The sequence below is a fragment of the Dryas octopetala genome, chromosome 2 (genome assembly GCF_963921425.1).
Source record: "Dryas octopetala chromosome 2, drDryOcto1.1, whole genome shotgun sequence".
Lineage (NCBI taxonomy): Eukaryota > Viridiplantae > Streptophyta > Magnoliopsida > Rosales > Rosaceae > Dryas > Dryas octopetala.
Window position 1 is genome coordinate 19,332,910 of NC_141367.1, and position 15,506 is coordinate 19,348,415.

General features: G+C 37.1%; 1 protein-coding gene across 1 annotated transcript; it reads right to left on the bottom strand.

Annotated features, from left to right (window-relative positions):
• Positions 1-1,359: 1,359 nt before the first annotated feature.
• LOC147293794 (serine/threonine-protein kinase 52-like) lies at positions 1,360-3,054 on the bottom strand. Its single transcript, XM_086231129.1, has 6 exons — positions 2,757-3,054; positions 2,526-2,647; positions 2,211-2,407; positions 1,913-2,090; positions 1,686-1,820; positions 1,360-1,554 (listed from the first exon to the last, which is right to left on the bottom strand). The coding sequence occupies exons 1-6, from the start codon at positions 3,052-3,054 to the stop codon at positions 1,360-1,362; spliced, it is 1,125 nt and encodes a 374-aa protein (XP_086087255.1).
• Positions 3,055-15,506: the final 12,452 nt, after the last annotated feature.

Consider the following 15,506-nt stretch of genomic DNA (forward strand, 5'->3'; position numbering starts at 1 on the left):
GCAGCAAGCCTCCCCAACAGATGGAGCAATTAGAATAAAAGGTAATTGTTTATCTTGTTTCCTTTCTTGTGGTTGCTCTTTCTTCTACAAAATGTTTCTAGTCGTTAACTTCTGAAATCCTCTTCCAATTGGGTTAGACGAGTTAGTAAGAATGAAGGCAAATTAAAAATTGGAATATTGGAACATTTGAATATACATGTCATTACGGTGTTTGGCAATTGGCATATCCAGTCAGCATTGGAGTCTCGTGATTATTTGTAACCCTGACAAGGAACAAGAAGAATCTGGACCAATTGTACTCCACAGTAACAGATTAATTTTTCATAATATCAAAAGGTGAAACAATATATAGATGCCCTAGCTGGCTCATTGATCCATGATTAAATCATATATGTACTGTTTTCTAGGTTGTTTCAATTATTTAATGTTGATGTGTTTGATACTAATGTGCTCTGTACCTACTTGAAAGAAGAATGGCACTACTGTGTGGATAAAGAAGTAGCCTTTTCAGATCCTCCAGTTTCAAACAGTATAGGAAAACACTTCCCCACAAAATTGAGGAGAAAAAACTCGTGGTACATTTTATTCTTAAGTGCTTCAATTTGTTAAGATGCAATAGAAACTATTTTTAGCTGTTTTTATGCCATATATTACATATCCAGTGGCCATAGAATTATCAGGAGGGCAATGAAAAATGCCATAGTTGTTATTTCATAAAAGACATATTCTTGAGTTTTGTTCCTCAAAATACTTCTGTTTTCAATGTAATTTGTTTGCACCCGAAGCTTCAGTCTTTCAATTGGCCAATTTAAGCTATGAAACTTTGGGAAAGTGATATTTACATTGTTTTATGGCTTCTTTATGCAGTCCACAAGTATAATTAATTTCTGAATAGTAATGTGTTAAATTTGTGTAAGATCATAAAGCTCTTGAACATTATTCTTGAACCTCAAATTTAGTGTGACTAAATAAGTTGAAAGGCTGGCTAACAGTTATATAGTATGCAGCTATCTCAAAATGTAGGGCCTGTTGTTGGGTTTAATTTGTCTTTAACCTAGAAATCTGCACTAACAGTAAGCAAAATAGCTCAAAAGTAGAATAGGAAGAAGAAGATCGAAAAGGACTGAAATGGTGCTCTGTACTTTGCTATTACTTTGTGATCTGTTCTGTTTTCACATGTATCTTCTTACAAAAGACAGCAAGATTTGTTTAAAGCAACATATATCTCATTCTCAGCCACACACATTAGTCAATAGCCATAACGTGGCACTTAGACAACCACACTATCTCAGACTATTAAAAGACTGAAATAGACAAAATATATATTAAATATAACAACATAAAAGCATCGGCTGGTTTTTATCTTTTTTTGCTGCCCGTTTCATGAGTGGGCCTGAAGAAGCAGAAGCAACCCTTGGGCTGGGTATCAATTTCCTCCAGCATGGAAACAACCTCCCCCATTTCTGGCCTGCTGTTGGGTTCTGCATCCCAGCATCGTTTCATCACTTTGGCCAGAGAGGTTGGGCAAGATTTGGGTATCGCTGGTCTCAAATCCTGCAGTAACACAAATAAAACAAATACATGTATAAGGTAAGCTTGTTTGGAGTCCATAACAACTAAATAAAAGCTGCGTTTATAAACAAATATATGTGTGCATGTATGTATACGTATACGACTATACGTACTCGATAAACAACTGCTGAAGTCAATTCAGAGAATCCGAGGTTAGGGTATGGCATATCGCAGCAATAGATCTCCCACAAGCAAATCCCGAAGCTATAAACGTCGCATTTTCTGTTGTATGGTTTATTTTCCAAGACCTACAATATCATTGATGCAAATTAGCATTTGATATTTGACATTTAATCATAAGCTAGTGAGAAATAAAAACTGAATGAATCGAGTTTATTACCTCAGGGGCCATGTATCCAAGGGTCCCGGTTTGGCCAGTCATCTCACTGGAATTTGAGGCCTCGAGACGAGCAACTCCGAAGTCTGCTATCTTCAGTGTACCAGTACTCTTGTCGAGAAGCAGATTTTCCGTTTTCACATCTCTATGAACAATGTTGTTTGAGTGCAAATAACTCAACCTGCAAATATGCACAGATCAATATATATATATATATATATATATATTAGTACATTACAAAAAAAGTAAATAAATTAAATTAACAGAGAGATGTAGATATGTCGGGAAGGAGATGGAGTACCCTCTTGCAAGATCAAGAGCGAGTTGTAGGACAATGTTGAGAGGCAGAGGCAGCTTCTTATTGTGTTGCTTGATGAGGTAAGATTTTAGAGTACCCCCAGAGAGATACTCAGTAACGACACAAGCTGCAGAACCAATTTGCTCTTTCTTACTTGTTTGGAAGATTAGTTCTGATGTATCTGTTGTAGCTCCAAAACACTGCCAAAAGATCAAAAGAAACAATTAATACTAATTAATTATTAGCAAGCAATAGAGATATTAGTGCATGCACTCGATGATTTGAGTCAAATTAAATTGATTGATCGATGTTACGTACCTTAGTAACATTGGGATGATCAAGCTTATGCCAAACAGAAACCTCCCGTCTAAAATCTCTTTGCAAGGAAGCTATTTCTGCTTTTGTTCTTTCTCCCTCTTCTCCCCACTCCAGCACTTTGACTATATATATATACATAATAATCAAGAATGGAAAAAGAAAAACATTAGTATTATTTATTTTCAGTGACGTTTGAATTTGTGTAGCTAGATAGGATATATATATATATACCTGCGACTTGTTGACCATCGTAAAGGCCTTTGTGGACAGAAGCAAAGGTGCCACGAGCAAAGACTTCTTTTACAACGAGCTTACTGGGAATTATTTGCCAGTCTTGTATGGCCGCCGGAGCCGCCGTGACGACGACACGAATCGTTTTGTTTTGCTGCGGCTCTGATTTCTTGTGCATGGTGAATAATAGTCGGTCAAGATGCTTCTGCAGCTGCTCGTCCAAACTCGGTATGTCAATCTTCTCGGCCGGCCTCCTCTGAATCCCAAACCCTTCTGTTTCTCGACGTTCTTCCTGCATCTTTCTTTCTTCTTTCTTGATAGCTATAGCTAGCTTAGGTTTCTTTCTTTCTTTCTGCGCGCCGCTTACTTGTGATTGATTATGAGCAACAAGATTAATATTTATAAGAGTGAGTGAGTACTTGAAGACGGCTACTCTCCTACTACTTAAAGAAAAGATTTAGGGCTATCTTCCTTGTACAAGCAATCTTCTACTTCAAGTAACTCAATGCATGCAATCATTTTTGTACCGCCTCTAATCACCCTCTTTCCTTTCTTTCACATTGCTGTAAATTCTTGGATTTACCATATATGTATTTTTATATTGTTTTTTGGGTCTGAACTCTCAAGCATATATGCATTTTGATGTATTATTATGGAATATATTGGCTCTGTTTTTAGAATAATTGTTATTGATAATATATTGGGTCTGAACTCTCAAGCATTTTTTATTAATTATTGATAATAATTTTTTTTTTTTTAAGAATATGTTGACAATGAAGATGATAAATATTGTACAAATTTGGATAGTGATGTATTCTCGGATTGATCACTTTGAGTTTCCTTCTATTTTACCATTTATAGAAAGAAAAAAAATCTCTTTTACCCTATTTTTTTTTTGGCAATGATTGATCTATTTATCCATTAAAAAAATGTATATGTATTTTGTGAACTTGCAATTTTGACATATTTTATGCGGTTATTATTTTTTTTTTAACTAAGGGGGAAGAGATGATTGAATTTGGGTGCACAGGAGTAATTCTACGGCCTTTCCAACTAGGCCATAGAGGGGTCAATTGGCCGACCAATTGTCACAGTAACCTTTTCTACTTATCTTTAAGCATAAAATAAGTATTAATGTTATATATTGCCTCTTTTTTATAGGTTGCTCTCACTAGGTTTGGTGAATTTTTTTGAAACTCTAAAATTATCATTTGTTTAATAAAACTATAAAAAGTGCATTATTTAATAATTAATTAATAAATTAAATTATTTTATAACAAAACAGCTATAGTTTATCAAGGTGAACAAGTAACTTAGGAGGTGATTGATCAATGATGTCATGTCAATTACATGTGCCAATAAGTCCACTAAACTGTGCAACATTTGTTAACATTTTAAATGTGATTTCTTAAAGAAAAAGTTATCGTCAATCACTTTTATATGATATGTTGGTCATAATAAACTTACTTTTCCAACTTATGATAACCAAATATAAATTTGTTCTCTATGAGCTAGCGTAAAAACTACCAATGTAAATGCTCTCAAAAAACACTATCAATGTAAAAAAAAAAAAAAAAACTTCAGTTGATATGAAATGATTCATTATTGATATATGTGTATATATATATATATATATATCTATTTAAGATATGGGAAGAAATTAAAAGAAACTATAATTAAAACTAAGAGTTAAAATAATTGGGGCGGTGAATCTTCATGGGACATGAATAATTAATTGATAGCCCGATTCGCCTGCAGCTGTAGTTTTGCACTATCAGAACCACGCGAGGATTCCATATATTTCGGGCGTAACGATTTCAAACGAATTATGGCGTCGATCTAGTCTCCTCCTCTAACATACACCGCATCCTAGCTTGTTCGAAAGAGAGTGTGCATGCTCGTTCAATTCATGGAGTTCACCGCAACATCCAACTTGTCTTGAGATGAACCACCAAATTTCTGGCATGAAAGTAGTCTAAGATGATTGACATCTCTATGGTGGCGAAAACTTCCTATTAGTGAATCGATCAAAATTTTCTTCGCAAGCAAAACAACACGTACTATTTGGCTCTTATACCATTTTATGTAAATGAAAATGAAATTAGTGGGTGATTTGGCTCTTATATGTTTCTTCACCTCCCCCCCCCCCCCCCCTTTTTCTTTTTTGTTTTGGCATCAAAACAACTTTTTCTTCTTTTATTTTTAGCGCCAAAAAACCTTTTTTTAATTCCTTAAATAAAAGCCAAATTCAACTGATAACCCAACCCTAGTGCATCCAAGGCGGGCCCACTTTTTAAAACAAGACCAAAGAGGCGCTAAAAGACGTTAATCAAATTTATTGACCAAAAGAGGACTAGTGAAACACCCCAAACCTCGGGCCCATGAAAAATACTGAACATCAAACTGTTAAATCTGCTTTCTCTTAATTTTTGAGCCATACACAACAACATAAGTAAATATAATTCTGTCAAAAACATTTTAAACAAACCGCTGAGTAAAAACAATTAAATAAATCTTTCTGGGTCCCACTGCCTCGTCTTCTTCCCCCTGCTTCCTCAGTCTGCTTAACTTGCAAAACACAAATCCTACACCACATCCATGGTGTACCAGGTTATACGACAAACCCGGTAAGCACACTAGAGCTCGTATGAGTAAAAGGACTTAAACTATAATCCTCAAATAATCCTTCACGTTCCATGCTCAACAATAATCCACAACAGTATCCAAAATAAACATAATTCCTCAAGATTCAAGCCTAGACTTACCCAGTCCTAGTCAAATCAAGTCCTAGCAAACAAAAGCACGCGAGCACACAGCAACAATACAGACTATCTAATTTCACTCACGTCGCTCCTTGAAATCCCCCAGCTTTAATATCTTTTCACAAACTCGTTTTTGTTTTAAATCATCTCAAACTGTAAATCAAACTCTGAAAAGCAAATAATACTCTGAAGCTGTAAAACTATTAAAATATCTTAAACAGTACGCAATGCCTTTCTGAAACTGTCATTTAAAACATTTACTGATGTGATTTCATTTCGCAAAATGCTCCACAAACTGAAATCTCACACCACACTAATACCCGGAGAACTGTCGGTCATAATACTGCGGTAACTAAACTCGCCACATCTCGTGCATAGGCACGAGCAGGCAGATAAGCTCGCCACTTCCCGTGCAGAGCGAATCGATGCACAGGCAGGCAGGTGTGCTCGCCACTTCTCGTGCAGAGCGTATCGATGCACGAGCAGGCAGGAATGCTCGCCACTTCTCGTGCAGAGCGGATCAATGCACGAGCAGGCAGGATGCTCGCCACTTCTCGTGCAGAGCGTATCAATGCACGAGCAGGCAGGATGCTCGCCACTTCTCGTGCAGAGCGTATCAATGCACGAGCAGGCAGGATGCTCGCCACTTCTCGTGCAGAGCGTATCAATGCACGAGCAGGCAGGATTTCCCGCGCAACCTCAATCACAACATTCCCAAACCATCTCATAACTATCCTTGTTTTACAATATAACGCCTCTTGTATTTCTTTTCAGACTCACATCTACATAAGCATCATCATCAACAACCCTTACTATTTGTCTAAAATACACCGAATCTTTTCCGAAGTTGACTCCTACTCACGACCTATCACTTGTCTGTCACTCAAATCATACTAGCATTTCCTCAATAATTAATTTGATCGTTTTGTATAATAACTGCCTAATCATCATTCACTAACCTCGACAATGAACATTCCTTTCTCTAATTCATCGATTATCCTCAAAGCAATTCTATAATTCCCAATTAATTCCTTAGCCTCAATTCCTCATCTATTCCTTCTCATAATCTAAATCCTATACTTAGTCTCCTCTATCATAAAGCAGCAAATCACACAAAACAGACAATTTAATAACAGTACTCTACTTTAAAAACCGATAAATTTCACTCACAATTTATCTACGTAAAAGACAGAAATATCCTTCACGGTGCCATTGCTCGGATACCAAATCCGGCAGCATAACGGCAACGTGAATGAGATTTCCCGAGCCCATGTACCTGTTAAGACCAGACAACCAACATTTAAATATTCAGAGTTCACAACTTCCGTTCAACGACCGAAATGGACTGTAACCACCACGCACGGTGGCTGCCCAGCCCTAACAACACACAAACACTCACCAATATGCAAACAAACCCTAGAACTGACCTTTAGATGTCCTGGGGAGGCTGATTGACAAGGAAAATCACCTGGCCCGCCGCCACAAGTGGCGAAGCCGACGGCGGCAGCGGTGGCACAAACTTAAAAATACCCAAATTGAACTCCAAACAATCCTAATCATATAATTGAACCTTTAATTGCACAAAAACAACACGAATTTGAGTCCAATTTCAAGATATCCAAAAATAACATAAACCCTAAAATCGAATTTCTAAAATCTCAAAATTTAACATCAACACCTTAGGGGAAAGATTACCCGTACCTAGAGGATCGATTTTGTCAACTGGATCGATGGCCAATTATCGCCGGAAATGCCGGAATCGGCGGTGGAAGCCGCCGGCTTTTGCATCGTCGCTTCGCCACCGTGAGCGATCACCGGAGCAAGGGGGTGACGCGGCTGGACTCGCCGGAGCCTGGGGAAGAGAACCCAAGTGGTCGTCGGCCTCGAACTCGCCGGAAAAGTTGAGTCGCCGTCGAGAGCTTCGTTCAGAAACGGCGTCGCTGCGCCGCCGTTGCGGCTTGGTTGGCTGATCGGACCCCACTGGAAGGTCGGCGGCGTGGAGGCGAGTCCAACGCCGGTCAGATCACTGAAATCCGGCGCCGGACGACCGAGGGTCGAGGAGAGAGGTCACGGGGAAGAGAGAGAGAGCCAGCCGAGAGAGAGAAAACCAGCGGGGAGAGAGGGATCGGGGAAGGAGAGAGAGAGAAGGGGGAGGCTGAGGTGGTGCCGTCGCCGTCTCCTGGCCGGACGGCGAGGGGAGCAGGCCGGAGATGAGAGGGTGCCAGGGGAGGGGCGTCGGGGAGAGAGAGGGAGAAGTGAGTGTGCGGGAGAGAGAGAGAGAGAGAGATATATAAAGGAGAGAGAGAGAGTGTTCTAGAGAGAGAGAGAAATTTCTAGAAATCTGAATTTTTAAACTCCAAATTTGTCATTTTACGAAATTGCCCCTCGCTTTAAACACCCATAACTTTCAAACCGTAACTCCGATTGACGCGTGCCGCGTGTCTTCGAACTCGTGGACTCGAGACCTTTTCAACGTGCTCAAAGTCAAAGACGAAAGTCCATTATTTTTAAAAGTCAACTTTGGGTCGGGTCGTTACAACTAGTGTAATCTAACTCCTTTTTGACATATATAATTACTTTGGGGAAGGAAGGGCTTCACCCTTCCAAGTGTTTATGGCCATAGGAAATGGCTCCTCTTACAAGGATGATGGATACTATGAATAGTTCATGATCAATGTTAGCTTTGTCATTTTGTATTGTTGATCAAGTAAATTTTTGTGTGCATAAGGTTAGATCGACAATGTAACAACCTATATCTAATTAGGGATGTAAAAATGTAATTGGGTTGGGCCTATTCTCTTGGTGACCCTAATTAACTAGGGGTGTAGAAATTGCTCAAAAGTCCAAAAAATCAATTTACTAGTCCAAAAAATATCCAATTTAAATCCAATATGAACCTGATAAAATCCAAGCCCATTCCAATCCGAACTTTTTGAGTGGGTATTGGGCTCGTTAGTTTCTACATAAAATTCAGCCTTATTTTCGAAACCCAATGCCCGCCCAAAAAAACTCATTGAAGGTCATGTATGATGATGGTAGGAGAAGATAATGTGTTAATTAATTTTTAATCAAGACAAATGCTACATTGAACCTTGAACTTTAGGCTTTGTTTGATATTGTTGTGAGACAAAACTGCTGTGAAATAAAATCAGCTGTAGAGCAATTAAGTGTTTGATAAATTATGTTTTCAAAAGTGATGTGAGTGCAAAAAACAATATCAAGGTATTTGGTATATTTTAATGTAAAACTATTGTGGCTATTTATAATTATTAACATAGACATGATGCTGAAAGTTCTTACGATTTATTTGTTTGGTAAAAAATAGGCAATTTACTTGTTTATAATTTTTGGTCTACAAATTTATATTAACATTAAAATTGCTAAAGCCAAAATAATTAAATAAGTATGCATATTATTTTTGTGGGTATATTATAATTTTAAAGATACAAATAAAATACCATAATTAATATTCAATATAAAATTAAAGATATATTGGGTAACTAAAATTTTTAATTAATGGGCCCAACAACTTTCATTTACTGTAGTTTTGAAAAGTTAATGAATAGCTACTTTTTAAAATGAAAAAAATTAGAGTTTAATCCTTTCAACATTTCTTATTTAGAAAAAAAATCTTGCGACTTTTTTGACATGATTGAGAATAAATTCAGAAAGAAGGGAGTTGAAATTTCAGAAGAGGAGTCAGAATTTAGAATAGAAGGAAGATTTAAAGAAGAGGATTGAGAATTTGAGAAGATACTTTAGATCAACACCTATTTCCATGTTTGGCCAAAAAAAAAAACCACCTATTTCCATGAATTTTTCATTAGAACCTCCCAAGTTATAATTAGTGGACAACTCTTTTTCTCTGTTCTTGTGCAATTTCATTTTCAACCACAACAACAAACAACAAAAAATAAAAATACCATTTCAACCATTTGTCATTAGAACCTCCCAAGTTACTCAAAATACCATATCAACCACACATCACAATGTAGAATGAGATGAGTACCTCACATATGGTCCTCAGGGTTTCAAAATTCAACTCAACTCGAACCTGCAAAAGGGGAAGCCAATCAAGTTTAGCACATTGACGAACTTAAGCCTAGAAGAAAGGTGTTTGATTTGATATTGGATATAAAAAAGAGCCAAGCTGATCCCCCCTACACCCATAGCCACCTCCGCCGCCGGAAAGACCCAGTCCCCAAAATCCGGGCAAGCTAAAAACAGAGTATATTCCATAATAATACATCGAAGTGCATATATGCTTCAGAGTTCAGACCCAAAAAAAAATGCATATATGGTAAATCCAAGAATTTACAGCAATGTGAAATCCTTGTTGCCACAGGAAAGGAAGGAAAGAGGGAGATTAGAGGCTGTACAAAAATGAAGTAGTAGGAGAGTAGCCGCCTTCAAGTACTCACTCACTCACTCACTCACTCAATATAAATATTAATCTTGTTGCTCATAATCAATCACAAGTAAGCGGCAGAAAGAAAGAAACCTACCTAGCTAGCTATCAAACCTGATCACTGACCAGTACAACCTATAAACTCAAGATCAAGGAGTGAAATTTCAAAAATTTCGACGAAATTTCGCTGAAATTTTCGTTTTTTTTTTTGTCCCGAAATTTTATACTATATTCATTAATTTTCGTTAACTTTTCGGCGAAATTTCGGTAAAATTTTGGCCGAAATTTCGAAGCAGTTTCACGTGCAATTTTGTAAACTGTCGACGAAATTTCACCCAAATTTCGCGACTATGTCTTTGCCCTTCGGTCGTCCACATCACCTTGGTGCCGAGAAAGTCGTCTTCGATGGTCTGGCTGTTGGGGTCGAGCTTGAGGACGATTTCGTTGTGCTTTTTGCCGGTGACGAAATGGGGGAGGAGGCGAGCGACGGCGCGAGGTTGGCTGAGGAAGGAGGGATGAGGCGAGCAGGCTGGCTGGGGAAGGAGGGAGGAGGCAAGCCGCAGGCGCGGGCGGCGCAAGTAGTAGGTTTTGGTCGCGGGAGGTGGGCGCAGATCACTGGGCGTCTGGGCAAGGAGGGAGAATGAAGGGAATGGTGGAAGACCATTGGGCGTCTGGGCACTGGGGGAAGAAGAGGAAAAAGAAAAAAAAAAAAAAAAAAAAAGAGAAAAGAAAGGAAAAGGAAAAAAAAAAAAAAAAAAGGAAAGACAAAAAGAAGAGAAAAGAAAAAAAAAGAAAAAAAAAAGGAAAAAAAAAAAAAGAAGAGAAAAAAGGAAAGAATTTTTTTTTTTTTTTTTTTTTTAAGGTAGATTGAGATTTAGAGTCTTTAGGCAATTGGAAAGAAAAAAAAAGGTTTGAGATTTTATTTGGGGTTTGCTCTGGTCATTTTGGTGTTTCGTTTAGTTGTAACTTGTAAACATAAATTATGAAAAAAAAATTTATCCCCTTATCATGAAGTTTCATTTTCTTAATGTTTTGGTTTTCCAATTTTGATAATTTGTAAAATTGAAATTTTAGGTAAACAGTTGTCACCGCTGCTGCCATCGGATTGGTTCTATTTTAACTCAATTCGGCTTAATTTAACTATTGAAGACCATTTCCAAGTCACTTTGAGTAAACTTGCTACTTTCCGTTGCCACATTGGTGATTTATTCGTGTAATTTTATTATGTAATTATTAATTAGTGAAGTATTTTTTTAACAGTATTGTCTCCGGCGCACATTATATTCATTACATATCACATAAAATCTACTATATTATTTGATTTATTCAATGTTTTTTAACAATATAGTAGATAATATGTTAAATAAACATATGGTCAAATTTCATTCAAAATTTTCATATTTTGATAACAATTTTCGTCGTTTTTGTCTAATTTTATCGAAATCGAAATTTTAATTGAAATTTCCGTGAAAATTTCCGTCGAAATTTCCATCGAAAATTTCCTCGAAACCGAAATTTTACTCCTTGCCTATATATATATATATATATATATATCCTATCTAGCTACATAGATATATATGTTAACACACACAAGTCGCAGGTGTCACTAAAAATACTAATGTTTTTCTTTTTCCATTCTTGATTATTATGTATATATGTAGTCAAAGTGTTGGAGTGGGGAGAAGAGGGAGAAAGAACAAAAGCAGAAATAACATTACTAAGGTACATAACATCAATCAATTTAATTTGACTCAAATCATCGAGTGCATGCACTAATATCTCTATTAATTGCTCGCTAATTAACTAGTACATTGTTTCCTTGAGCAAATTATAGATTTGCTCCATTTACTTTATAGCTAGTTCAGTTTTAGTATATGATCTTTTTTAAGTTCGGTTTTAGTTCATTTATTATCTAACTTGTTCGGTTTTTGTCCATTCCGTCTATTTTAGATGGATGCCGTTAATTTGAGGGGTAAATATATAATTTTTCTCATAAAAATTTATAAAATAAAAAAAAAACAAACAAAAATAAATAAATAAAAAAACTTAAACCAAACTAGCCACCACCATCTTCCCCAGCCCTTCCCGACCACCTGCACCCCCACCCAACCCAGCCCCGGCCCTCGCCCAACAGCACCCAACCAGGCCAACAACCGCCGCCACCACTCCCCCACCCAACCCAAATCCGAGAGAGGTGGCCAGATCGAGAGAGGAGGTCAGGGAAGGGGAAGAAAGAGAAAAGGAATAGAGAGAGAGGGAAAAGCTCGGGGAAGGGGAAGAGATAGAGAGAAGCTTAGGGAGGGTAATTTATCCATGCGCGCTGCTACCTTTCTGCTAGTTCACCTCCGTGCGCAACAACTCCACCGCCATTTCTCTTCTCTCTGCATGGCGCCACTGCCGAGCTCACCATCATTGAAGCCCCGCCATCTTCACGCAGTACCCAAGCCTCCTCGAGCACACTAGTCCGGCTCGAACTAGCTCGCCGCGCCTCTGCTCGCTTCCAAACCAGCAACCACGCAGGCCTCCGTCGACAACATCCAGCCTGCGTCGTCGGCGCGTTGCACCATCGTCGAGCTTCCTCTTTCTGCATGAGGCCACCATTTTCTCACGCCGAGCATCTTCTAGCTCGCACCACCTCCAGCAAATAAAAAAATGCCGCTGTCGTGCCACGCCGAATTCATTTTCCTCTAGCTAGTTCGCAGCCCAGCGCTGCTGGGATCATCATCCCCGGCTTGGCCCACAACTCTGCCGAGTCTTCCTGCTCGAATTGCCACCGTCGCTGCCAAAAATAGCTCGCAAAACCCAAAAGATCACCAACCCGATTATACCCGACCTGACTCGACTCGCGTAGCTCAGTTGCGCTACCCCGGAGTTTCTCTGCCACCCGCCAATCTCACCGCGGCACGCCACCTTAGAGAAGTCACTTGCATAATTGCATATTTGTTCGGGTGTTTGTCTAGAGATCCAAAAATCTCCTTTTAGCATTGTATTTATAGGATCAAAACCCTAGTCCCTCTTTCTTGGATGACCGACAAGTGTAAGCTTGTGAATGACCTTTGCCAAAAGCCTGGTACAATCTTGACAGTTGGGGTCAGTTTTTTTGACAGTCTTTTGGGACATGTGTCAACATAGGACTGACTTTACTCCTATTGTCCCAATGATTCTCTCGGCAAGGTCTCTTCGAAAGCTCTTCTTTTGCTCGCCTGAACATCATGGCATTGAAATCAAGTGGGGCTATATTTTGGGCTTCTGATATGGGCTTGGGCTAGGCTCAATATTATTGGCACGTGGCATATGTGAAAATTGGGTTTAAACAATATGTTATGTATTTCTTTAATCTTATTGCAAGTTGATTGGGGCGCCTATAATGAAATATAATATTTTTTGTGAAAACAATAAATAAATATCATTATTAATGAAAATAACAATAATGTTAGGATCCCAAATTTATATCCTCAATTTAGATTTTAAATAATGTATCATTACACATGTCAGTATTTTATTTATTGTAAAATAAATTATTTTTAAAATGAATATGTATAAATTAATAAAATATTGACAAATTATTTAAAATTTAAATTTAAAATACAATTTTAAGATCTACTCTAACACTGTTCACGTCTTATTCTTTTATTGATAAACGAATAATTATTTTTGGCTCAAATGATCGTTACTGAATCCAGCTAGAATCGTGTGGAGTTTGTATTCTTTTGATTTGGCAGCCTTTAAAAAGCTGAAGTTTTTTTTGGCCATGAAAAAAAGCTGAAGTTAATTAGTCAAGTACGGAAAAATATAAAATGAAATCCGGGGTTGACACGTGTATACAATGGACTTTTTTGTATGATGTCACTATGATTTTTTTGTATGATGTCACTATGATAGGTAGTAGAACATTAGATTGAAGACTTTCTTGTATCATAAGTTCACGGGAAGAGAAATATTAGTTATTGGACTGAAACGACGCCAATAATCCATCCAGATGCGGAGGATCATCTTCTGAGCTCTATCTACGACCACCTCACTTCTAACAAGTGGCTGAGAGTTAGCAAGCAACCTTGGCCACGAGTGCTAAAGAATCTGCTGCCAGCTCTACTAATGATGCTATAGTTTACAAGTCTATTTTCATATTTATGAGAAAATAATGTATGCTTATATTTATCATAATTATTTTTAAAATAAATTATTAAAAAATTCATTTTAAAGCCTTTTATACGAAAAAAAAAACTCACATAAAAAATTATAATGATAAATAAGTCTATTTTAAACAAATAAAGTTCACATTTTGTACAAATAAGTCCACGTTATATTTTTTTTCCATGAATATTTTTTTTTAAACTAAGCAAATTGATATAGTAACAATGATTGCTATTGCCAAATAATAGTAATTAATAGAGTATTTTTGTAATTTAAATAATTACTATCCCAAAATAACAATAATTGTCACTGTCAAATAATAGCAATAAGTAAAGTATTTTTACAATTTAAATAATTATTACATTTCTCTTCTCCAAAGTTTTTCTTTTCTTTTCTCTCATTTCTCTCTCCTCTCTATGTGACTATATTTCTCTTCTTCCTCTAGTGTGACCTCTCTCCCTTAAACTTACCTCCCTCCTCAATTTCTCTCTCTTCTCTCCTTGCATCCTCTCCCTACCTCACTTTCTCTCTTATCTCTCTATGCCTCCCATCTTTCTCTCAACCCCGAAACCCAATTCCCTAGCCCCGACCGCCGCCCTCCTTCTACCCTGCATGCTTTCTCTCACTGTCTCCCCCGATCGACTCGATCTAGAGGACTAGCTGGATACTAGTTTTTTTGCAATCGGGCCGAGTTGATCTAATTATTCTAGATCTGGGTTAAAAAAAAAACCCCATATTTTTATAACTCTATTTATTAGTTATAGTCTTATAGAGATATTTTGTAATATTGTAGAGACTTTTAGGGACTTTGTCATTAAGAAGTCTAATATATATATATATATATGTTTGACATAAAATCACTCTATATGGAATTTAAAGTAAACTACAAAAGTAAACATTAAAACAACTAAAACGAATACCGGAAAAAAAAAAAAAAAACTATTTAAAACGTAGCCTACAATGTTTCAAAGAATTAAAATCATCTAGTATAGAATTTGAAGTGAAGTTCTCAGCAATTTCTCTTTCTATATAGACCGTCAGATTATCTTCAAGAAAGTCATCTTCAATTTTGTTTCGAAGTCTTATTTTAATAATTTTCATAGCCGAAAATGCTCTTTCACTAGTTGTTGTAGAAACTGGAAAAGTTAAAATAAGACGAATCAATCGATCAATAAGATAATATGTATTTACTCTTTATGTCTCCACTAACCTTCAGCATAATTCCGCAGTGGATGTCAATGATTGTAAATCTGGATAATAGTTCTTGTACTTGAAAATAGCAAACAAAAAAAAAAAAAGGGAGAAGATGAAATCATGAAACGAGAGGGACCTGTGCATAAAAAAGAAGAAAAAAGTAATAAAATAAGAATGCTGCTATTTGCACACTCTTTTCTCTTACATAGCTCATACCCTCTCCTAAAATTTTAAATTTCTCTTTAACACACC